General features: G+C 47.2%; 2 protein-coding genes across 8 annotated transcripts in view; one reads left to right on the forward strand and one right to left on the reverse strand.

Moving 5' to 3' along the window:
* CCDC22 (coiled-coil domain containing 22) overlaps positions 1-232 on the forward strand; it is a gene marked incomplete in the record, with an annotated part of 18,831 nt that extends 18,599 nt beyond the window's left edge. The window contains 1 exon segment of the mRNA XM_056538958.1: positions 1-232.
* A 7,557-nt stretch (positions 233-7,789) lies between these two features.
* FOXP3 (forkhead box P3) overlaps positions 7,790-26,647 on the reverse strand; it is a 71,003-nt gene continuing 52,145 nt past the window's right edge. For all 7 annotated transcript variants that reach the window (XM_056538082.1, XM_056538080.1, XM_056538076.1 and 4 more), the window contains 6 exons: positions 22,348-22,435; positions 18,328-18,402; positions 18,077-18,239; positions 13,284-13,360; positions 10,901-11,002; positions 7,790-8,010 (listed from right to left, as the gene is read on the reverse strand). In XM_056538082.1, the coding sequence (XP_056394057.1) occupies positions 7,885-8,010; positions 10,901-11,002; positions 13,284-13,360; positions 18,077-18,239; positions 18,328-18,402; positions 22,348-22,435 (631 nt within the window). In that variant the 3' untranslated portion in view covers positions 7,790-7,884. The remainder of the gene's footprint in view (positions 8,011-10,900; positions 11,003-13,283; positions 13,361-18,076; positions 18,240-18,327; positions 18,403-22,347; positions 22,436-26,647) is intronic.

The raw sequence follows: 26,647 nt of genomic DNA on the forward strand, positions 1-26,647 counted from the left end.
AGGTACAGGAGAAATGAAGAGCATGTTCAGTGCTTTCCCTTAAATAGTGCAACCTGTCATAGAGGCATAAGCCAATGACATCATGCCCTGACTCTGGGGTAATTCCCATCTGGTTATTTATAGCATATCCACAATATATGGCATAAATGTCTAATAGTTACAGCAGTTTTTTCCAACCAGTGCGCCTCTAGCTGTTGCCCTGTGTGCCGAGGACAGGCGGGGCTCTGTGTGCCGAGGACAGGCGGGGCTCTGTGCGCCGAGGACAGGCACAGAGCCCGGCTTGTCCACCCTCACTTCCTGTATTTGGACTCCTCATAAAGAGACACAGGCAATAGCTGCAGGGGCCGCTTTTTTTCACCCAAAAATATACACATTTTTTAACCAATTTATATTACAAATATACATATGGTATTATCTACATTAGATATTTTTTTTGCAAACGACAGGTACTCTTTAATTCTCTGGACATGTCCCACACCGACTTAAAAAAATTTTTTAAATAAATTTGAGCATGTCAGGACCATTTATTTTGGTGGGTATCCCTTCTGGCCGCTCTGCTGGAGCGGGGAAATCTGCTGTATGGCATGGGGTCCAATCCAAATAACCTCTTATAATTGCTGCTGTATTGCATCTTACATAATTCCTTCCACATTTCTGTGTATCTCCTTTAGAATTGCAGCCAACTTATCCAAACCATAGAGGACACAGGAACCATCCTGAGAGAGATCCGCGATTTAGAAGAGCAGGTAAATTGTGTATTCCTCTGTGAGTTCTGTATTTGGTTAAAGCTGGTCACATACTATATACAATTGTTCTGATTTAATTTAAGGGGGTACTCTGTGTCTGTGCCGTGGGGGCCAGAGATGGCTGCGTCATGCTGCCTGCATTACAGCTTTTGAAAGTGAATGTGGTGAAGCTGCGGTGACCATAGTTATATTTTGTTTATTGTTGTTCTATTGGCTGCATCATCCATCCTAAGTCACTGTGTTGTCTTAGCCGGGGATAGTCAGACCCCGTCCTGTGGATAGGGGATATGTTTTTAATAGCTTGATAACCATCCACAGGACAGGGTCAGACTCTCCTTGGTGAACGCTCTAGCCCCCACCTTCTGAGACGTCATCTCGGCAGTGACTGCCCACTTAGCCAATCACTGACTGAGGCAGGACACCATTATGACCGGTAACTGGCTGAGCGACCGTCACTGCAGAGATGATTACGTCTTGGACGGTCAAGGCCAGAGTGTATTTTAGGTCCCGGTCCTGGAGATAGTGGATACGTTTCTATTAGCTGGATGACCCCCTAAAAGCCCAATGTACATTAGAAAAGTCACATTTTTGTCCAGTCAGACCCTTCTAAATAAACAAACACCAGATGTAAACAAGGGATCGACCGATATTGATTTTTTAGGGCCGATACCGATAATCTGTGACCTTTCAGGCCGATAACCGATAACTTATACCGATATTCCGGTATAAGTTATCAGCTATTTCTCCCTAAAGACTACACCCCCCAGAAGCCGCTGCAGATCAATGATTTAAAGTGGGCGCTTTAAATCAATGAACTGCAGCGGCTTTTGCGGGTCCAGAGACCGCTGCCGCCACCCGCCTCTCTCCTGGGGTCCTCCTGAGTCCAACCACCACCGCTGCCCCATTGCCTCCCCCATTCCCAGTTTTATAATTACCTGTTCCCGGGGTCCGCGATACTTCTGGCTCCGGCGGCGTCCTGAGCTGTCACTGTGTGCACTGATGGTGACGTCGCGTTGAGGACGTCACTTGTCATTGCGCAGCGCAGGATGTCGCAGGAGCCAGAAGGAGCCTGGGCCTCGGGAACAGGTAATTTATAAAACTGGGGATGGGGGAGGCAATGGGGCGGCGGTATGTGGCCAGAGGATGGGGAGGCAATGGGGCAGTAGTGGCAGCGGTTGTCTCTGACGGGGGGAGGGGCATTATCGGCAAGGTAACTGTCGATACGATAATGTCCAAAATCGTGAATATCAGCCGATAATATCGTCCAAACCGATAATTGGTCGATCCCTAATGTAAACCACACAGAGCCTATTAAAGTTGGAGTCCCTGGTGTTCCTTGTGCAAAAGACCGTTCTGCTTCTGACCGTTTTCTGGCCTTAGTGCAGCTCAGCTATTTTGTGCATGCGTCCAAAGAATCAGTGGGACCATACTTGATGTGGACAGGTTTGTATCACATGACCACCTCAAGTATCGTTTAGTATAGCTCTTCTTACTGCAACAGAAGGTGACAGCTAGAGATGAGCGAACTTACAGTAAATTCGATTCGTCACGAACTTCTCGGCTCGGCAGTTGATGACTTTTCCTGCATAAGTTAGTTCAGCTTTCCGGTGCTCCCGTTGGCTGGAAAAGGTGGATACAATCCTAGGAGACTCTTTCCTAGGACTGTATCCACATTTTCCAGCCCACCGGAGCACCGGAAAGCTGAACTAATTCATGCAGGATAAGTCATCAACTGCCGAGCTGAGAAGTTCGTGACGAATCGAATTTACTGTAAATTCGCTCATCTATAGTGACAGCTTTTTTCTAGATTTTTCAAATTTTATAATGTCTATTAAAAACCCCTCATAGGGTCCGTTCACATGGAAGGACTTAATTGCGAGATAGCAGCTTGTTTTTTTAAATTATACTTTATGGCAATATTTTTGCTGATTATTGATTGGTAATGCCTGTAGCGTCCCCTACTGTGGGTTGTAGTTAACAGACCAGCCCGTTATTACTGGGTGACCACCGCTGGCTAAGGAATATTCTAAATCTTAAAGGGGTATTCCAGGAATTTTTTTTATTTGACTATGCTACAGGGGCAGTAATGTTAGTGTAGTTCATAATATAGTGTCTGTACGTGTGTGTGACGGTTTTCTCACAATTCTTCTTTGATTTTCACCCCAATATTTATTTTTTACCAGCATACAAAATGACTGTTGTCTCAGATTTTTCCCAGCTTGCAATGCGGCCGAGACCTGACATCACTAGTCAGCTGATGACAGGGAGCCTGTCTGCTTCAATGGGTGGGAGAGAGATCAATCTGCAACTAATGCAACAGCTGTAGGCACCCTGATTGAAAACCACAGGTCTTTTGAATGGATGCAGCTCATTTATGTTTCAATGGGTGGGGAGGAAAATGGAATTGTGGGATTTGTAGTCAAAAAAACATAAATCAAACAGGAAATACCAGTTCACAAAAAAGCTAGCCACAGTATTATGGTAATCTCATAGCCATTTAGCCCCAAGACAAGCGCAGATGCTTCCTAAGCATGTCCATTACTGTCTGCCAGGTACGTACTACAATCACCTTATGGTGGAGAACCCCTTTAACCTTTCCTCGCCTCTCCCTGCAGATAGAGACGGAGGCGGCTAAGAAGACTCTGAGTAATCTGCAGAAGATCTTGGAAGATTACAAGGCCATTAAACAAGAGAACGCACTGCTGCTGGGTCGCATGAGGGAGACTTAGAGAAGCTCGACATGTTGGGGGGTCTTCTCGTTGATCCTGTACATAGACTGCACATTTCCCATAATACTGTATTCACACCCGTAACGAAAATGGACCGCACTAATAAAACCCACTGTGCCGGACATGCAGTTACAGATTGCAGTCTGCAGGGGGCAGCACCGAGCCAGGTATTCAAAATTCATGTTCCATCCTGGTGAAGTGTGCAATACTCCAAAGCACTGTTTCCCAACCAGGGTGCCTCCAGCTGTTGCAAAACTACAACTCCCAGCATGCCCGGACAGCCAACGGCTGTCCGGGCATGCTGGGAGTTGTAGTTTTGCAACTGCTGGAGGCACCCTGGTTGGGAAACAGTACTCCAAAGCCTAATGCGGAGTTTAGATGCCTGATCGGTTACCCTTTATTTTATTTTAATTTTTTTTTTTCTTCGGAATCTGAGAAACAATTCATTTTGTAACATTCATATCTGTAAATGAAAACATTTCTATAAAGACAAATCAAAGCTGATGAGTTGTGTGTGTGTGTGTGTGGGGGGGAAGTTGTGGTCTCCAAACTGTGGCCCTCCAGATGTTGCAAAACTACAACTCCCAGCATGCCCCGGACAGTCTTTGAGTCTCCCCGAGGCCCTCTTTTTAACAGAAGCTCTGGCAAATGATGGGGGTTGTACTGTATTAGAAAACACATGGCAGCTAGAGATGAGCGAACTTACAGTAAATTCGATTCGTCACGAACTTCTCGGCTCGGCAGTTGATGAATTATCCTGCATAAATTAGTTCAGCCTTCAGGTGCTCCGGTGGGCTGGAAAATGTGGATACATTCCTAGGAAAGAGTCTCCTAGGACTGTATCCACCTTTTCCAGCCCACCGGAGCACCTGAAAACTGAACTCATTTATGCAGGATAAGTCATCAACTGCCGAGCCGAGAAGTTCGTGACGAATTGAATTTACTGTAAGTTCGCTCATCTCTAATGGCAGCTTTCTTCCAGAAATAGTGCCACACCTGGTTTTATGTGGTATTGTGCATCCCCAGCTAATGAGCTGCAATCTCGTACACCACCAAAGGACAGGAGTGGTCATGTTTTTTTTAACCCTTCCTGTAGGGTACGTTCACACATTGATAACTCTGGATTTTCCGCTGCGAGTTTTGCTACCATTCACTTCAATGAGTTTGCTGGCGCTCTGCCAATCTGCCACTACTGCGCATTTTCTCGCATTTCCAGCAGTCCTGTGGATAGGGGATAAGTAGCTGATCATGTGGGGGGGGGGGGGGGGGGGGGGGTGTCTGACTGCTGGGACACCCCCCTCCCCTGATCTCCGGAAGGGACCCCGACTCAGTGAGGAGCGCGTGTCATCTACTGGTAGACGGCATGTGCTCCATTTAAAGGGGTTATTCAGGAAAAAAACTTTTTTATATATATCAACTGGCTCCAGAAAGTTAAACAGATTTGTAAATTACTTCTATTAAAAAATCTTAATCCTTTCAGTACTTATGAGCTTCTGAAGTTAAGGTTGTTCTTTTCTGTCTAAGTCCTCTCTGATGACACGTGTCTCGGGAACCGCCCAGTTTAGAAGCAAATCCCCATAGCAAACCTCTTCTAAACTGGGCGTTTCCCGAGACAGGTGTCATCAGATAGCACTTAGACAGAAAAGTACAACCTTAACTTCAGAAGCTCATAAGTACTGAAAGGATTAAGATTTTTTAATAGAAGTAATTTACAAATCTGTTTAACTTTCTGGAGCCAGTTGATTTATATATATATATAAAAACATTTTTTCCTGGATAACCCCTTTAATTCTATGGGGAGCGCTGCAGCAGAGTCCCATTGATTTGAATAGGATTCTGCTGCACTGAGCTCACAGTGGAATTTTTCTGATTCTGGCATCCACAGAAAGAACCGACGTGCCTATACTTTATGCCGATTCCGCTTGGAAATGCCTCGCCGTCTATCAGACAACGCATTCCCGAGCGGTCCTAGCGCCTGCCTGATCATTCAAATGTGCGGAATGTCTGCCCGTGCTTTCCGTGTTGACATTATGCACATTATTTGTGAATATGGCCTAATAAGACAGGGGTTGTTTCATGAAGAACTTTTGGGGACAGTTTCTTCAACCTCTTATTATCTCAAGGGGAAGCAATGTCTGGGCACTGAAGGTAGGATTTTGCGCTCAGTTTATCAGTGTTTCCCAACCAGGGTGCCTCCAGCTGTTGCAAAACTACAACTCCCAGCATGCCCGGACAGCCTCTGGCTTGTCGGGCATGCTAGGAGTTGTAGTTTTGCAACAGCTGGAGGCACCCTGGTTGGGACACACTGGCCTCAATCATACAGTATTCTATATGGCTTCTCATAACACCATTAGGTCTGTTTTTAAATGAGCATAATATGATTTGACAACCCGAAACAGCCTTCAAATAAAGCAATAAATCATCTGGAATTAGGAAAAGGAAACCTGGAGTAAACTTAGACGTGCTATTTTACAAACATTTTAGGAAGGGACGGATCTGGCTTTGATTTAGCGACTCACCCCCTCCTTCCTATCCCCACAAGCCCCATTCTTCTCATCACTGAGGGGATGGTGGTTCGATGTTTGCTCAGCTTGTTGTTAATGTCTTTGTGGTTACACCATCCTCCCCTCTTCCCATAGAAAAACAAAAAAACTATAGTACCCCCCCCCAACTGTGCAAACAGCAGGAAGTCCATGTATGACCGGAATGATAAAGGAATCAAAAGGTCGGTGTTTTTTTTTTTTTCCCTGTTGCAATGTGATCTGATGACCACTAGATGGCAGTGTGGACACATCATATTACACTGTATAACAACCTCTGCATGCACTATATGCCTATACCTAGTGTGTTATGTATTTAAAGGGGAAGTAGCTAAGTAACCATGAAAATGTATTCTTTGTCTCGGTAGCCTCCATTTTACCTGCCTTTTTTTGAGGGAGGTTTTTGAGCCAAAGACAGGAGCAGGGTTAAAAAGGAATAGGGATTGATAATGTCTGATCGCTGAGGTCCTGCTGCTGGGACCCCCGTGATTAGAGATGAGCGAACTTACAGTAAATTCGATTCGTCACGAACTTCTCGGCTCGGCAGTTGATGACTTATCCTGCATAAATTAGTTCAGCTTTCAGGTGCTCCGGTGGCTGGAGACTCTTTCCTAGGACTGTATCCACCTTTTCCAGCCCACGGGAGCACCTGAAAGCTGAACTAATTTATGCAGGATAAGTCATCAACTGCCGAGCCGAGAAGTTTGTGACTAATCGAATTTACTGTAAGTTCGCTCATCTCTACCCGTGATCTCTGTGCAGCACCCGGCGTTCGTTTTAGAATGCTGGGTGTGGGTGGCGGGGTTGTGACGTCACTGCTACACCCCTCGTGGTGTCGCGCCACACCCCCTCAATGAAAGTCTATGGGATGGGGCATTGCGGCCATCACAACCCCTCCCATAGGCTTACATTGAGGGGGCGTGGTGTGACATCATGAGGGGTGTGGCCGTGACATCATGCCCCCCTGCCGCTTGCTCAAAGTGTTTGGAACAAAATGTTCTGAATGCTGGGGCAGCGAAGTACCCCTTTAAAGGAAATAAAACTGCGGAAATAAAGTATCCCCCCCCCCCCCCCCCATACAGGGCTCCAGCTCTGCTCCTGTAATGACGGGTCGCACCCAACAAAGAAGTTGGTCGAAACGTCTCCTCCATTCATCTCTATGGGAGAACGCTGTGTCTCTACCTCTCCCATAGAGATGAATGGAGGGGGTGCTTTTCCACAGATTCCATGCGGGGTACGACACACTCATTAGAGGAGCAGAGCCAAGATCGCGGGGGGGTCCCGGCGCACTGACACGCCCCCCACCCCACCTGTTTAACTTTCTGGAGCCAGTTGATATGAAAAAAGAAAATGTTTTCCACCAGAGTACCCCCTTAAGCTAACATCTGGCGTCAGTGTTTTTCTTTGTTTGTCCCCCCCCCCCCCCCCAAAAAAAACCTCTGTACATGCGTAGACAACATGGTGACATTGTGTAATAATGTCTATTATATTTGTCTGACTTTAATGATACATCATCAGTTTTCTCAGCTGCCATATAGTTTACCCGCGGTGATCACATGGTGACGGAATTTGTGGGGGGCCCCTATATGTGTTGGGTTGCAAAAAGTTTAGAAAAGGAACAGTGAATGGGCTTCAGTGGTGGAAAATCCACATTTCCTGGAGAAGGCCTCATGTCGGGTTTCCAGGTGTTATAGAGAGGGAGCAGATCTGGCGCCCCCATCGTGTAGGTAGCGACATCACACGTACTGACAAGCAATGACTCCGAGCCTAAAGACTCAGGAACAGTCAGGTTTTATTGGCAGAGAGGGACTTGACTATTTAGTATAAGAGAGGACGACCTGTATATAAGGAGCCAAAAGGCTGGACTGGTCAGCGACAGCTCTTCACTCCCCTCTTCCTCTGGAATTCCAGCTCGTCCACCATCCACACGGCCCCCTTAATGTTCTCCACTCGGACGAAACATTTGTGGAGGCTCAGGTTGTGTCTCACGGCATTCTGGGGAATAAGTAAAGAAAATGAGGTTAATGGACAACTAGGATGTCCCTGTAGACAGGACTGGTGCACGGTTTTTCGCCACCCTAAGCAAAAGCTAATTTTACATGCCCATTGGTCTGCCCTTTGACACTCACCACCTTATTACTGGGGTTAAGGAAAACAGGCGCTCCATAGAGTAGTAACGTTAGCGATCCAATGGTAATTGTATGAATGAAATGCTCACCCTGGGTGGTTGTGCCACTTCATACACAACAATGATGTAGACGTAGAAATAGGTGAAGTCGTCTGCTGCCCTCCGGTAAATATCAGGCAAAAGAATAAAGGGCTTCAGAGGGAACCCGGCTCAACGGCGCTGAACGACCACAACAGGTGAAGGATTAAAAGGATTTATTTGTCCAGAATGCAACGCGTTTCGCTGCGCATGCGCAGCGAAACGCGTTGCATTCTGGACAAATCCTTTTACTCCTTCACCTGTTGTGGTCGTTCAGCGCCGTTGAGTCGGGTTCCCTCTGAAGCCCTTTATTCTTTTTACTACTGGGGTGACACACTGTAACAAACCTCCTCCTCATGTAATCTCCTTACTACTGGGGTGACACACTGTAACAAGCCTCCTCCTCGTGTAATCTCCTTACTACTGGGGTGACACACTGTAACAAACCTCCTCCTCATGTAATCTCCTTACTACTGGGGTGACACACTGTAACAAACCTCCTCATGTAATCGCCTTACTACTGCGGTGACACACTGTAACAGTCACCCTCCTCATGTAATCACCTTACTACTGGGGTGACACACTGTAACAAACCCCCTCCTCTAGTAATCTCTTTATTACTGGGGTGACACACTGTAACAAGCCTCCTCCTCGTGTAATCTCCTTACTACTGGGTTGACACAGTGAAACAAACCTCCTCCTTATGTAATCTTATTACTGGGGTAACACACTGTAACAAACCTCCTCCTTATTACTGTGGTGACACACTGTAACAAACCTTCTCATGTAATCTCCTTACTACTGGGGTGACACACTGTAACAAACCCTCTCCTCATGTAATCTTACTACTGGGGTGACACACTGTAACAAACCTCCTCATGTAATCTCCTTACTACTGGGGTGACTCACTGTAACAAACCTCCTCCTCATGCTGCTGGCTGAGCAAGTGGTTTGGATGCTGGTTGTCTAACTTTCATGCAGCAGGCAGAGCGGCGTCCCCCATCAAGAGGGCGCTCTAGGCGGCTGCCTATTTTGCCTATAGGCAGAGCCGGCCCTGCTGTAGAGCAGCGTTTCTCAACCAGGGTGCCTCTAGCTGTTGCAAAACTACAACTCCCTGCATGCCCGGACAGCCGAAGGCTGTCCGGGCATGCTGGGAGTTGTAGTTTTGCAACAGCTGGAGGCACCGTGGTTAGGAAACACTGCTAAAGATTGTGATCTGGCTTACTCGTTACACTAACACAGGATTTCTTGTCAGACGCAATGTGTCTTTACATTAGGAACATGAGGCCTCAGGCACTGCTGGCAAGTGACTTCTCATTTCTAATCATTTCTGTGGCATCCGAATTACATTCTACACAGGTATATTACCTACAAGTGCAGTGTCCTACTGAGTGTTATTGGTTGTTGGATGTGGCACCCCCGTGTTTGGCACATGCCCGGAGGCTTGGGAAGGGGATAGACCAGAGCAAATGACCTCCCCCCTTCTAGGGGGTTTCTCCCAATTTAAAGGGGTTAGCCAGGAATAAAAAAATAAAAAAAACAGAGCAAATTTCTTTAAAAAAAACGCTCCCTGTCTGTCTTCATGTTGGGTGTGATTCGACAGCTTAGTTCCATTGAAGTCAATGGAGCCAAGTTGTAATACTACACCCAAGCTGGAGACAGACAGGGAGCGTTTATTTAAAGAAATTTGCTCTTTTTTTTTTTTTTTTTTTTTTATTCCCGGCTAACCCCTTTAAATTGGGAGAAACCCCCTAGAAGGTGGGGAGGTCATTTGCTCTGGTCTATCCCCTTCCCAAGCCTGAGGGAGTATATTTGTTGGTAGTAGGTGTGTGAGGAGATGAGGAGCAGCCAGGCTTCATCTTCTTTAGTCTAGGACTTAAAGGGGTACTCCAGTGGAAAACAACTTTTGTAAAATCAGCTGGTGCCAGAAAGTTAAACAGATTTGTAAATTTAAAAATCTTCGTCCTTCCAGTACTTACCAGCTGCTGTATGCTCCACAGGAAGTTGAGTTGTTCTTTTCTGTCTGACCACAGTGCTCTCTGCTGACATCTCTGTCCATGTCAGGAACTGTCCAGAGCAGGAGAAAATCCCCATAGCAAACCTATGCTGCTCTGGACAGTTCCTGACATGGACAGAGGTGTCAGCAGAGAGCACTGTGGATAAGACAAAAAAGAAATAAAAAAAAATAACAGAATTTCCTCTGTAGCATACAGCTGCTAAAAAGTACTGGAAGGGTAAAGATTTTTTAATAGAAGTAATTTACAAATCTGTTTAACTTTCTGGCACCAGTTGACTTATAAATACCTAAAAAAAATAAAAAATAAATGTTTTCCACCGGAGTACCCCTTTAACATGTCAATGGCCAACTATGTAATACACTTTTTTTTGCCAAATCCTCCAATTCAAGTGTTGCTCTTCACAGTGCCTCTTCAGTCTAGGTATAAGTTTGGTTCTTGGGCCTCTATAACAGTGTTTTTTCTAACCAGGGTGCCTCCAGCTGTTGCCAAACTACAAGTCCCAGCATGCCCGGACAGCCTTTGGCTGTCCGGGCATGCTGGGAGTTGTCGTTTTGCAACAGCTGGAGGCACCCTGGTTGTGAAACACTGCTCTATGATGTCCAGATGCCCCAATAGGACACACAGACACGGGGTGTTAGGATAAGAATAATGGTGGAGGTACCTTCCAAGTGACCTTGTTCAGTCTGAAGAAAGCAAACATTTTAGTGAACCAGTGGTAGATTTCATTTAATGCCAGCTGCTTTTGTGGGGACTCCAGAATTGCCTATTGGAAACAAGATATTTTACATTAAGAGTTGTTCTCAGAAGTCCGCCAACCATTATACTAATACAATTGTACATCGGAGTGGAGCTAAAGGTCAAGCTCTGACCACCCAACATTGCAAAGGTGCTAGTAAGGCCTAGTAGTAGGATTGCCACTTACTGTCAGACCACAGTATTTTGGCCACCCTGCCGGTATTTATCCAACCAATCCTCCAACTCCCGGAATGTTGCACCATAACCTATACCAGTGTTTCCCAACCAGAGCGCCTCCAGCTGTTGCAAAACTACAACTCCCAGCATGCCCGGACAGCCAACGGCTGTCCGGGCATGCTGGGATTTGTAGTTTTGCAACAGCTGGAGGCACCCCTGGTTGGGAAACATTGACCTATACTATATACTACTATTTAGTCCAACAGGCTGTGAGTTGTAGTTTTGCAACAGCTGGAGGCACCCCGTTGACCTATACTATATACTACTATATAGTCCAACATGCTGGGAATTGTAGTTTTGCAACAGCTGGAGGCACCCCTGGTTGGGAAACATTGTGTGGGGGGTACTATGACTGTGTGGGGGGGTACTATGACTGTGTGGGGGGGGTACTATGACTGTGTGGGGGGTACTATGACTGTGCGGGGGGTACTATGACTGTGCGGGGGGTACTATGACTGTGCGGGGGGTACTATGACTGTGCGAGGGGTACTATGACTGTGCGAGGGGTACTATGACTGTGCGAGGGGTACTATGACTGTGCGAGGGGTACTATGACTGTGCGAGGGGTACTATGACTGTTCGAGGGGTACTATGACTGTTCGAGGGGTACTATGACTGTTCGAGGGGTACTATTACTGTTCGAGGGGTACTATTACTGTGCGAGGGGTACTATTACTGTGCGAGGGGTACTATTACTGTGCGAGGGGTACTATTACTGTGCGAGGGGTACTATTACTTTGTGGGGGGTACTATGACTGTGCGAGGGGTACTATGACTGTGCGGGGGGGGTACTATGACTGTGCGGGGGGGGTACTATGACTGTGCGGGGGGTACTATGACTGTGTGGGGGGTACTATGACTGTGCGGGGGGGGTACTATGACTGTGCGGGGGGTACTATGACTGTGTGGGGGGTACTATGACTGTGCGGGGGGGGTACTATGACTGTGCGGGGGGTACTATGACTGTGTGGGGGGTACTATGACTGTGTGGGGGGTACTATGACTGTGTGGGGGGTACTATGACTGTGTGGGGGGTACTATGACTGTGTGGGGGGTACTATGACTGTGTGGGGGGTACTATGACTGTGTGGGGGGTACTATGACTGTGCGAGGGGTACTATGACTGTTCGAGGGGTACTATTACTGTTCGAGGGGTACTATAACTGTGCGGGAGTACTATTACTGTGCAAGGGGTACTATGACTGTGCGGGGGGTACTATGACTGTGCGAGGGGTACTATGACTGTGCGAGGGGTACTATGACTGTTCGAGGGGTACTATTACTGTTCGAGGGGTACTATAACTGTGCGGGAGTACTATTACTGTGCAAGGGGTACTATTACTTTGTGGGGGGTACTATTACTGTGCGAGGGGTACTATGACTGTGCGGGGGGTACTATGACTGTGCGGGGGGTACTATGACTGTGCGGGGGGTACTATGACTGTGCGGGGGGTACTATGACTGTGCGGGGGGTACTATGACTGTGCGAGGGGTACTATGACTGTGCGAGGGGTACTATTACTGTGCGGGAGTACTATTACTGTGCGTGAGTACTATTACTGTGCGAGGGGTACTATTACTGTGCGGGGGGGGGGGTACTATGACTGTGTGGGGGTACTATGATTGTGTGCGAGGGGTACTATGACTGTGCGAGGGGTACTATTACTGTGTGGGGGTACTATGTGCGAGGGGTACTATTACTGTGTAGGGGGGGTACTATTACTGTGTAGGGGGTTACTATTACTGTGTAGGGGGTACTATTACTGTGTAGGGGGTACTATTACTGTGTAGGGGCACTGTAAGTCACTGGATATACCCGTACTGTAATAACTTCTAGAGTCCACCAGAGGTGCTGTGTAGAACCTATTAGGAGGCCTCTCTCTAGTGGTAAACATACTTTACCCAGGTTGGGGCCTACTCGGGCTTGGGACACGTCATGCCCATCTCTGTGCTGTACCCCTAGCTATGCCTTTGGGTGAAAACCATAGTGACCCGACCTAGAGTTGACATGTGCCCTGTCTTTATGGTAGGTACACCTAAACCCTAATGTATAAAAATATAAATGCACTTACCCATCGGATAAGGGAAGCATATGTGAAGGGTGGCCTCACATTGTTCGTCCTGTAATACTCCACGCAGGTTGTCATGTCTGTAAACACATGAAATATAATGAGAGGATTAAGAACATGTCGGCGCTAGGACCGCTTGGAAATGCGCCGTCTCTACAGACGACATTTTTGAACGGATTCCGCAGAAAGAATTCCGCCGCGTGCACGGTGCTGTAGATTTCCATTGAATACAATGGGACTCTGCTGCAACTGAGTTTCCGTGCAGAATTTTTCCTCCAGATCCGCTCGAAAATTCCGCTGTGTGAAAATAATAATAATCATAAGAGAAGCTAGATCCGGCACTTACAGACAAGTGAAAAATACTTCACCATCCATGGGGAGCGGAAAGATACAAGTGGGATTCAGGGGCATAACGAAAAGTAGCCATAACAAAGTACAATTAAGAGAAGAAAGTATATAGGTAGCACTCACCGATCAGTGTATAAAAGATACACTTACCGTATTTTTCGTCCTATAGGCGTATAAGACGCACCCAATTTATAGGTGCAAAATCTTTAAAAAAAATAAAGATTTTGAACCAAATAGTGGTCTTCAACCTGCGGACCTCCCGATGTTGCAAAACTACAACTCCCAGTGTGCCCGGACAGCCGTTGGCTGTCCGGGCATGCTGGGAGTTGTAGTTTTGCAACATCTGGAGGTCCGCAGATTGAAGACCACTGCATAGGAGGTAATACTCACGTGTCCCCGCCGCTCCGGACCCGTCACCGCTGCCCTGGATGTCGCTCCATCGCTTTCGCCGCGTCCCCGTCGCTCCGGAACGTCTCTGCTGCCGGCCGGGTATCCTCGCTCTTTGTCGCCGCCATCACGTTGTTACGCACGCCGACGCACGTACGTGATGACGAGGAAGGAGAGCGCCGGCCATACAGGGGATCCCTGAATGGAGAAGACACCGAGGAGGCAGGTAAGGTCCCCCCCGGTGTCCTGTAAGCACTAACCCGGCTATTCAGTCGGGCTGTTCGGGACCGCCGCGGTGAAATCGCAGCGGTCCCGAACAGCCCGACTGAACAGCCGGGTTAGTGTCACTTTCCCTTCAGACGCGGCGGTCAGCTTTGATCGCCGCGTCTGAAGGGTTAATACAGGGCATCACCGCGATCAGTGATGTCCTGTATTAGCTGCGGGTCCCGGCCGTTGATGGGCGCAGGGACCGCCGCGATAGGGGTGTATTCGCCGTATAAGACGCATTATACGGCGAAAAATACGGAATATACAGGACTACTTATACTATACTCATAATAGCCTTATAGGGCCAGTGATCAGCTAACAAATATTCCGTTGTTTTGACCCGCTAAAGAATCATCAGTAGAGATGAGCGAACTATTATACCAGCCTGTATACGACCACCGATCGGATAGATTGGCACTCGCTTACAGAGCCTGCTTGGGCGGGGAGGGTCACACCAACAATGGCTGGATCCATCGTGGGGCTCTTTTATCGGCTATAAGTTGTCGCCCACTCATCCTCTATTACACGGGGAGATGTGCGTCCGATGGCTGATGATTAGAGATGAGCGAACTTACAGTAAATTCGATTCGTCACGAACTTCTCCGCTCGGCAGTTGATGACTTATCCTGCATAAATTAGTTCAGCTTTCCGGTGCTCCGGTGGGCTGGAAAAGGTGGATACAGTCCTAGGAGACTCTTTCCTAGGACTGTATCCACCTTTTCCAGCCCACCGGAGCACCTGAAGGCTGAACTAATTTATGCAGGATAAGTCATCAACTGCCGAGCCGAGAAATTCGTGACGAATCGAATTTACTGTAAATTCACTCATCTCTAAAGACCGTACTAGTAAATAGTGTTGAGCACGAATATTCAAAATGCTAATTTTTACTGTGAATATCGGCACTTCATGATTTCAAGAATTCCAGGTTAAACCCCCCCAAAGGACGAGGGGGCACTCCCTCCGTCTGGAGAAGAAAAGGTTTAGTCTAAAGGGGCGGCACGCCTTCTTTACCGTGAGGACTGTGAATTTATGGAACGGTCTACCTCAGGAACTGGTCACAGCAGGAACAATTAACAGCTTTAAAGCAGGGTTAGATACATTCCTGGAACAAAATAACATTAATGCTTATGCAGAATTATAAAACTACATCCCTTTCCCTTATCCCCTTACATCCTTCCCTTCAATCCCCTGGTTGGACTTGATGGACGTATGTCTTTTTTCAACCATACTAACTATGTAACTATTTAGAATATAGCGCTATATATTGTAAAAAAAATGTGTGAGCGCAAATATTTCGTATATGCGAACATAGAAATAATCGCGAACATCGGCACTTCCAGAGGACACTGATCCCTCCCTTCTTTTAGCTTTAGATAGGGTTAGTTTAGCAGATAGGTTCTAGTGTAGGGTATAGTGTTAGTGAGTTGAAAGACATAATCGCGCATGCGCACTATACAAATTTCATTACGATTTTCGCATGGGGAAAAAAAGTGAACGAACATAGCAAATATGCGAATTTCGCGAACGTAGGACAAATATTCGTCCATATAGTCGTGAAATATCGCAAATTCGAATATGGCCCCTGACGCTCATCACTTCTAGTTAAAGGGGTATTCCAGGCAAAAACTTTTTTTTTTATATATCAACTGGCTCCGGAAAGTTAAACAGATTTGTAAATTACTTCTATTAAAAAAATCTTAATCCTTCCAATAGTTATTAGCTTCTGAAGTTTTCTGTCTAACTGCTCAATGATGATGTCACGTCCCGGGAGCTGTGCATGATGGGAGAATATCCCCATAGGAACTGCACAGCTCCCGGGACGTGAGTCATCAGAAAGCAGTTAGACAGAAAACAGCAACTCAACTTCAGAAGCTAATAACTATTGGAAGGATTAAGATTTTTTAATAGAAGTAATTTACAAATCTGTTTAACTTTCCGGAGCCAGTTGATATATAAAAAAAAGTTTTTGCCTGGAATACCCCTTTAAATCCCCCTCCCACTGTCTCAGATTTTAGATAGGAGAACAATGGTAAAACTGCACGAACGCTCTAATCTCTGAGATAAGATCACGGCTATAGGAACATAACCCGCTATCTACGTGTCCCACGTCTTCTTATCGCGGCGTCTTCAATGGCTCACCATATCTTCTAATTACGGTTCCGTTGACAATGAGAGAGAACAGGTAGTCGTATTTAAATTTTTTTTAAATGAATATCCTGATGGATAAGATTCCCCTATCCAGCAGCCAAATTCAATGAAACATTTCCGGCACATCTTTATAAGAAGGAATTCTCGCCAGTGCGCTTCGCAACAATGATCCTCTACATCCGGAAAAACCTATCGCGCTTTCCAATTACCGAAGAAAACAAAGCCATAATGATGTAATTGCAGATAACAAGCGCTTGGCGCAGCTATCGCCGCCTGATAATGGAGCGTCTTTATAACCGGATAAATTCTTTTTTTTTTTTTTTTTTGTCCCAAAGGTTTTGTCAACGCTCTTACAAATTAGCATATGCAAATCAGAGTCATACATAGGGCTAATCCATTTACATGCAGGCCCCTTAAGCTAATGCTTGTTATTTGTTAGTCACACACAGTTGACGCCGCCAGAGCCCGGGTAACGCTAAGTATAGATTGTCGCCATTAGAGCGATACTCATTGGCATTCTGTGCAGATGACTGTGTTCGCTTTAATTCTATCAGGCAGACATTATAGACGCTTTTTTAATGGACCGATTCCTGTGTTTTAAAGGAATACTAACCTAATTTTGTGAACTTTTTCTTCTTTATGCCCGGTCTTTTGGCTAAGATCAAGTGTAGTACCTTTCCTGTTAGTTGGCGATGTGGAAGACCACCAACCTTACATATGTTAACACAACACAATCCCTGAGGTAAGGGACCTCCGGCAGTCATGTCAGCTGAATGGGACCAGCATCACTCCATGGAGGTCCCAATCAGTGAGGGCATTATAGGGCAGGTGCATTAAAAGTGCTCAAGCCCCCTTTTGAGTCTGTGTGTGGCACGTCCCTGCCACTGCTGAGCCATTTGCCAAAGATGCAGTATCTACATATGCAGGAAAAAGAGCAGGAAGCAGACAGCGCCCTACATTGTGTAGTGGCCGTGTCGGGTTACTGCAGTTTACGTCCCATAAATTTCAGTGGTAGCTGAGCTGCAATAACCAAGCATGGCCACTACACAATGTACGGCGCTGTCTGCTTCCTATATATGTAGTTGCTGCAGTTTTTAGCTTTGGCTGGATGCCGGGTGTCAGACCATCAATATCTGACGGGTGGGGTCTGTCATCAGGCCTGGAAAACCTCTTTAAGGGTAGGGTCACACGTATCGCATCCACAGCGTATTTCACGCTGCGGATATGCCAATGGCACTCACAAGAGCGAGCTCTCTGCTGCGGCCGGGTATCTCTGTGTGTCCGCTCATAGTGGGGGATTTCCTCCGCTATGAGCTGGCCCACAGAGCTACTCGGCCGCTGCAGGGAGATCACTTTTATGAGTGCCGTGCAGCGCATCAGCAGCGTGAAATTCGCTGCGGATGTGCTACGTGTAACCCTACCCTAATTCTGAATCTGTAAGACAAAGGAGTCAATATGGTGCAATACACTGGCGGTCCGTGAAACCATAGAGGCTCTGTGCACACAGGATTGGCAAGTACACAAGGCCTAACCGGTGTTTTGCTCACACATACAGTAAAATGATATATTGTAATGCAAATTCACCATATAGTAAGACGAACAATACCCCCAATGTATGGAAATAGATACTGAATAATGATACCAACTCTCGAATATGTTGAAGCTGGCGCCCTCCCAGATCTGTCTTCTTAAGGCCAGGACGGTGTCGGAGAATTCCTTCTGCAGGGGGACAGAGAGGTTGAGTCCTGGCCAAGGGGAGACTCCGGGATGATGGGTTGGTTGGAGGATCAGGCTGCTTTCCCTCGGCTTCTGTACAGGATTACAAGACAGTTGTTGTTGACCCTCATAGTCCTGACACTAGAGATCAGTCAATGTTGGAAGGAGTGCGTCCACTTACAGACACATGGACCGTGCCGAGTTTTCCCGTCATCAAACTTTGCATCTCCAGGAGTCTCCGTTTCTCAACAGCGAGCTGTAATAAAGCATAAGCTGTCAACTGGTGACACGTTACTCAGTAATATCGTATCTTGGGCTGGGTTCACATCACGTTTTTGCTATACTTTTTTCAATCCGTTTTTCTAAAGAAAACCGTTTGGCAAAAAAAAACAAAAAACTGATGGAACAGTATGGGAAAAAGTAAGCCGTATACGTTTTTAAACAGTATACTGTTTTTAAAAGTGCATACAGTTCCGTCAGTTTTTATAGAAAAAAAACCCATACGTTTTTGAAAATGTTGTCCATTTTTAATGGGAGGGGTCTTGGGTGGGGACTTTAGGATTCAAATGCGCATGGGCAAAGTAAAAACGTATATGTTTTTCCCGTATGGAACCGTATACATGTGCGTTTCCCATTGACGTCCATGTTAAAAAAAACGTAAGCGGTTGCAGTACGGTTTTTAAACCGGAGACAAAATCGTGGTCAACCACGGTTTTGTCTCTGGTTTAAAAACCGTACTGCAACCGCATACGTTCTTTTTAACATGGACGTCAATGGGAAACGCACATGTATACGGTTCCATACGGGAAAAACTTATACGTTTTTACTTTGCCCATGCGCATTTGAATCCTAAAGTCCTCACCTAACACCCCTCCCATTAAAAATGGACAACATTTTCAAAAACGTATGGGTTTTTTTTCTATAAAAACTGACGGAACTGTATGCACTTTTAAAAACAGTATACTGTTTAAAAACGCATACGGTTTACTTTTTTTCCATACTGTTCCATCCGTTTTTTTGCCACACGGTTTTCTTTAGAAAAACGGATTGAAAACAGTATAGCAAAAACGTGATGTGAACCCAGCCTTAGGCTGGGTTCACATCACGTTTTGGCCATACTGTTTTCAATCTGTTTTTCTAAAGAAAACCGTGTGGCAAAAAAACCAAAAAACGGATGAAACAGTATGGGGAAAAAATAAACCGTACGCGTTTTTAAACTGTATACTGTTTTTAAAAGTGCAAACAGTTCCGTCCATTTTTATATATATAAAAAAAAACAACATATGTTTTTGAACATTTTGTCCATTTTTAATGGGAGGGGTGTTGGGTGGGGACTTTAGGATGCAAATGCCCATGTACAAAAGAAAAAAACTTATACGGTTTTCCCGTATGGAACTGTATACATGTGCGTTTCCCATTGACGTCCATGTTAAAAAAAAACAAAAAAACGTGGTTGCAGTATGGTTTTTAAACCGGTATCAAAACCGTGGTTGACCACGATTTTGTTTCCGGTTTAAAAACCATACTGCAACCGAATATGTTTTTTTAAACATGGACGTCAATGGGAAACGCACATGTATACGGTTCCATACGGGAAATCGTATACGGTTTTTACTTTGCATCCTAAAGTCCCCACCCAACACCGCTCCCATTAAAAATGGACAAAATTTTAAAAAACTTATGTTTTATTTTTATATTTTTTTAAATGGACGGAACTGTTTGCACTTTTAAAAACAGTATACGGTTTAAAAACGCATACGGTTTACTTTTTCCCATACTGTTCCATCCGTTTTTTGTTTTTTTTTGCCATACGGTTTTCTTTAGAAAAACTGATAGAAAACAGTATGGCAAAAACGTGATGTGAACCCAGCCTTATATAAGTTTCTCACTTCTGTCCTGGTCCAAAGTCTGACTGGCCGGTATTTTACCGACAAAGACGGTATTTTGGCCACCCTGACGGTATTTTTTAATGCAATGGCTGGTATTTATCCAACCAATCCTACAACTCCCGGATTACTGCACCATATAATACACCAGTGTTTCCCAACCCGAGCGCCTCCAGCTGTTGCAAAACTACAACTCCCAGCATCCCCAGACAGCCGTTGGCTGTCTGGGCATGCTGGGAGTTGTAGTTTTGCAACAGCTGGAGGCACCCTTGTTTGGAAAAGGTCCTGGATGGCGGTTGCCATAACCCACCCATAATCCTATACAGGAAGTAACTCTCTTTAGGAGAGTTACAGGAAGGAGGTTGGGAAACACCCCCAAGGATCTTTATGAGTAGGATTGTGCGGGTGGGATGGGAGTTTTCATTCCAGACATATGGGGGAGATTTATCAAAACCTGTAGGCCGTTACCCTGTCTGAACAGAGCGTCTATACATGCACTACCCGAATCCAAGCCGCCACGGAACAACGCAATACAAACCACCTGCTGCAACTAAATAACCTCTCTCACCAAGGGCACCGCAAGCTTTGCTGCTTTCACTAGAGATGAGCGAACTTACAGTAAATTCGATTCGTCACGAACTTCTCGGCTCGGCAGTTGATGACTTTTCCTGCGTAAATTAGTTCAGCTTTCAGGTGCTCCGGTGGGCTGGAAAAGGTGGATACAGTCCTAGGAGACTCTTTCCTAGGATTGTATCCACCTTTTCCAGCCCACCGGAGAACCTGAAGGCTGAACTAATTTACGCAGGAAAAGTTATCAACCGCCGAGCCGAGAAGTTTGTGACGAATCGAATTTACTGTAAGTTCGCTCATCTCTAGCTTTCACCATCTGAATCAAGCGAGAGTCCGATACCTGTATTGGTGTTTGCTGTCACCACGGACCGCATACGAGGGAGCACCTTGCCGGAACCCTCCACCCGCCCAGGCACTCACGCCGGGAACCATCGCGGAGATCACAGCGCTTGCTCCCATCGGCCCGTCGCAGTGCGGGACCAGCAGCCACGGTGAGATCGAGCCATTTATTTGTCAAAAGACTGTGGGCAATACAGTATAGAAGCGACTTTGCTTTATCCATCATTAGCACCGGATCACTATTTTCCTCACTATAAGTGCCGGATTAACGGTCCATTCGGGACCATTGACAATCAGGATCCGCAGATATTTTCTATTATTAGGTAGTTGCTCCCTACATTTTCTTATTTATCCTGTCATTAGGGCCCAATGACAGTTATGATAATATTAAAGGGGTATTCCAGGCAAAAACTTTTTTTTATATATCAACTGGCTCCGGAAAGTTAAACAGATTTGTAAATTACTTCTATTAAAAAATCTTAATCCTTCCAATAGTTATTAGCTTCTGAAGTTTTCTGTCTAACTGCTCAATGATGATGTCACGTCCCGGGAGCTGTGCATGATGGGAGAATATCCCCATAGGAGCTGGACAGCTCCCGGGACGTGAGTCATCAGAAAGCAGTTAGACTGAAAACAGCAACTCAACTTCAGAAGCTAATAACTATTGGAAGGATTAAGATTTTTTAATAGAAGTAATTTACAAATCTGTTTAACTTTCTGGCACCAGTTGATTTAAAATAAAAAGGTTTTCCTGTTTTTTTTGCATCTATGCCCTGGCCCATGGGAGGCCTATTCATCCTACTGAGTTCCTGGAATTGTCATTGCTTTAGTACACTGGTTATATTGTTTTCTGTATTGTGTTTTAAAGGGGTACTTCACTGGAAACCTTTTTTTTTTTAATCAACTGGTGCCAGAAAGACAGATTTGTAAATTTACTTCTATTAAAAAATCTTAATCCTTCCAGTACTTATCAGCTGCTGTTATGATCCACAGGAAGTTCTTTTCTTTTTAAATTTCCTTTCAGTCTGACCACAGTGCTCTCTGCTGACACCTCTGTCCGTTTTTGGAACTGTCCAGAGTAGAAGCAAATCCCTATAGCAAACCTGTCCTGCTCCGGACAGTTCCTGACATGCAGGTGTAAGCAGAGAGCACTGTGGTCAGACTGGAAAGAACTACACAACTTCCTGTGGAGCATACAACAGCTGATAAGTACTGGAAGAATTAAGATTTTTAAATAGAAGTAATTTACAAATCTGTTTAACATTCTGGCACCAGTTGATTAAAAAAAAAATGTTTTCCATTAGGGTACCCCTTTAAGGTATGTCTGAGGGTCCAGAAAGTCCTCAGAGGTGCTACTGCCTCTATACATAAAACAGTCCTTATAGAAGCGAATACCGGGATCTCACCTGCTCTTCCAGGTTGTGCACCACCTCTGTCTGGATGAGGCATTGCACTGAGCTTTTGTTGTCCAAGTGATGGTCATCATACAGGTGTCTGAATAGAAGATATTCACTTATTAGAAGATATTTCACTTATTGACTCGTTCAGACAAGACGCTCTGTAGGTCCCACTATCAGACACTGGTCATGAGTAGGGGATGAGTAGCTGATCGCGGGGGTCAAACTGCTGGGGCCCCCCCCACGATCACTGGGACGGGACCCCGGCGTTCTTGGTCTACCGGGAGATGGCACGTGCTCCATTTATTCCTATGTGAGCGCCGATGATGCCCGAAAGCTGTACTTGGGTCTTTTCGCGCTCCCATAGGAATTAGCTACCGATCCCCTATCTGCAGGATAAGTAAATTTTCAATGGAGAACTCCTTTAAGTGTCAGTCATTGATCTGAGGAAATAATCACATATGCACCATATTACTCTAGACCACCAGGGATGTAACCATTAACTCCTTCACAGTCTTGGACCACAACACATAGTCCCACTTCACTCTGCTGACACTACATTTTATGGGAACCACTCAGGGCACTCAGCTGGCACTCTTCATAGGGGCATTTAGTTCTATTGGTCTAGGCCAGTGGTCACCAAACTACAATTGTCCCTCAAGTTACAATATTAATTGGTTCCAGGACGACCATTGTATGTTGAAACCATTGTATGTTGAGACCAGAAGTCTATGGAAACCTGGGAATTGGTTCTAAAGGCACCAAAATGTCATCCAAAAATAGGAAAAAGTGAGGATAAAAGAAAAATAAGTAGATACCTAATACAGATAAAGCAAATCCTTACATATAAAAGTAATAAAGATCTGCTGGGAGCTGTAAATCACTGTCTATGTCAGTGTTTCCCAAGCATGGAGCTTCCAGCTGTTGAAAAACTACAACTCCCAGCATGCCCGGACAGCCAAAGGCTGTCCGGGCATGCTGGGAGTTGTAGTTTTGCAACAGCTGGGGGCACCCTGCTTGGGAAACACTGGTCTATGTAGAGGACAGGAGCTTCTTCAGGGTCCTGTACAGAACAGTGTCCTAAAAAAGTAACATGGAGCCGCCCCCACCTGGTGTCCAAAGGAGCAGCTAACCCTGGTACAGGTAAAGAGTACAGAACATGTAATACCTCCCTGTACTGTAGGGGGCGCTGCCAGACATCAGTCAGTGCATAAGCTTCAGTAATACAGGTAAAGTGTACAGAACATGTAATACCTCCCTGTACTGTAGGGCGCGCTACCAGACACCAGTCAGTGCATACACTTCAGTAATACAGGTAAAGAGTACAGAACATGTAATACCTCCCTGTACTGTAGGGCGCGCTACCAGACACCAGTCAGTGCATACACTTCAGTAATACAGGTAAAGAGTAGTACAGAACATGTAATACCTCCCTGTACTGTAGGGGGCGCTACCAGACACCAGTCAGTGCATACACTTCAGTAATACAGGGGTTTTACCAGTAAAATGCCCATTCTGATTGGTCGGTTCTTCCAGCCATTGACACGTTTCGCAGATCTGGACTGTCTGTACATTGTATGTTGAGTCTGGTTTCTGGGCCAGAAAAGACCATTGTATGTTGAAACTATTGTATGTTGAGGCCATTGTAAGTTGAAGGATCATTGTATAACCCTGCAGATGTTGCAAAACCATACCTCCCAACGGTCTCGGATCTAGCGGGACATTCCCGATTTCAGGGTCATGTCCCGCCGTCCTGGAACGGCCCCCTCATGTCCCGCTTCTGGATAAAACTTTCCGGCTCTACAAGCAAACAGTGCAGGGCCGGGAAGTTTAATTCAGCAGCTGCTCACAGGCGATTGGGAGGATGAAAAGGGAGGCAGGTCACATGATTATTAGGTGGCCAATCAGGGTGCAGCACCAGTAGAGCACCAGGGCCTATATTAGACTGTGTGCTCCGACACTGCCAGGAGCCCGGGCATATGACACGTGAAGAGGGGCCCCTGTCTGCAGGATCCTTCCCACTCCTCCCGGGCCCTTCCTGCTCTCTGTAGTGCAGTGGGACCAGAGGAGGAGGGTGAGGACAGGGCCCAGTGAATGTGCTGATTTTATGTAGCTGCTGATCTACAGGTCCCCTCAGCAGCCTCCTCTTTCCTCTGACCTGACAGTCATATAAGGACCTGCTGGAGCTCCCTGACAGAAAACTGCCCCACTGTGTTCTCCGGGACAGAGAGTGGGGAGGGGAGGCTGGTGAGCTGAGTGCAGGGCACCTACTGGAGGCTCCACAGTGTGCCCATCCTGCACCTACTGGAGGCTCCACATTGTGCCCATCCTGCACCTACTGGAGGCTCCACATTGTGCCCATCCTGCACCTACTGGAGGCTCCACATTGTGCCCATCCTGCACCTACTGGAGGCTCCACAGTGTGCCCATCCTGCACCTACTGGAGACTCCACATTGTGCCCATCCTGCACCTACTGGAGGCTCCACATTGTGCCCATTCTGCAACTACTGGAGGCTCCACAGTGTGCCCATCCTGCACCTACTGGAGGCTCCACAGTGTGCCCACCCTGCAACTACTGGAGGCTCCACAGTGTGCCCATCCTGCACCTACTGGAGGCTCCACATTGTGCCCATCCTGCACCTACTGGAGGCTCCACAGTGTGCCCATCCTGCACCTACTGGAGGCCCCACAGTGTGCCCATCCTGCACCTACTGGAGACTCCACATTGTGCCCATCCTGCACCTACTGGAGGCCCCACAGTGTGCCCATCCTGCACCTACTGGAGGCTCCACAGTGTGCCCATCCTGCACCTACTGGAGACTCCACATTGTGCCCACCCTGCACCTACTGGAGACTCCACATTGTGCCCATCCTACACCTACTGGAGACTCCACATTGTGCCCATCCTGCACCTACTGGAGACTCCACAGTGTTCCCACCCTGCACCTACTGGAGGCTCCACAGTGTGCCCATCCTACATCTACTGGAGACTCCACATTGTGCCCATCCTGCATCTACTGGAGGTTCCACGTTGTGCCCATCCTACACCTACTGGAGGCTCCACAGTGTGCCCATCCTGCACCTACTGGAGGCTCCACATTGTGCCCACCCTGCACCTACTGGAGGCTCCACATTGTGCCCATCCTGCACCTACTGGAGGCTCCATATTGTGCCCATCCTACACCTACTGGAGGCTCCACATTGTGCCCATCCTACACCTACTGGAGGCTCCACATTGTGCCCATCCTGCACCTACTGGAGGCTCCACAGTGTGCCCACCCTGCAACTACTGGAGGCTCCACAGTGTGCCCATCCTGCACCTACTGGAGGCCCCACAGTGTGCCCACCCTGCACCTACTGGAGGCCCCACAGTGTGCCCACCCTGCACCTACTGGAGGCTCCACAGTGTGCCCACCCTGCACCTACTGGAGGCTCCACAGTGTGCCCATCCTGCACCTACTGGAGGCTCCACATTGTGCCCACCCTGCACCTACTGGAGGCTCCACAGTGAGCCCACCCTGCACCTACTGGAGGCTCCACAGTGTTCCCACCCTGCACCTACTGGAGGCTCCACAGTGTGCCCACCCTCCACCTACTGGAGGCTCCACAGTGTGCCCATCCTGCACCTACTGGAGGCTCCACAGTGCGCCCACCCTGCACCTACTGGAGGCTCCACAGTGTGCCCACCCTGCACCTACTGGAGGCTCCACAGTGTGCCCACCCTGCACCTACTGGAGGCTCAACAGTGTGCCCACCCTGCACCTACTGGAGGCTCCACAGTGTGCCCACCCTGCACCTACTGGAGGCCCCACATTGTGCCCATCCTGCACCTACTGGAGGCCCCACATTGTGCCCATCCTGCACCTACTGGAGGCCCCACAGTGTGCCCACCCTGCATCTACTGGAGGCTCCACATTGTGCCCATCCTGCACCTACTGGAGGCTCCACATTGTGCCCATCCTGCACCTACTGGAGGCTCCACATTGTGCCCATCCTGCACCTACTGGAGGCTCCACATTGTGCCCATCCTGCACCTACTGGAGGCTCCACAGTGTGCCCACCCTGCACCTACTGGAGGCCCCACAGTGTGCCCACCCTGCACCTACTGGAGGCCCCACAGTGTGCCCACCCTGCACCTACTAGAGGCTCCACATTGTGCCCATCCTGCACCTACTGGAGGCTCCACAGTGTGCCCATCCTGCACCTACTGGAGGCTCCACAGTGTGCCCACCCTGCACCTACTGGAGGCTCCACAGTGTGCCCACCCTGCACCTACTGGAGGCCCCACAGTGTGCCCATCCTGCACCT

This window comes from Hyla sarda, chromosome 9 (genome assembly GCF_029499605.1).
Source record: "Hyla sarda isolate aHylSar1 chromosome 9, aHylSar1.hap1, whole genome shotgun sequence".
Lineage (NCBI taxonomy): Eukaryota > Metazoa > Chordata > Amphibia > Anura > Hylidae > Hyla > Hyla sarda.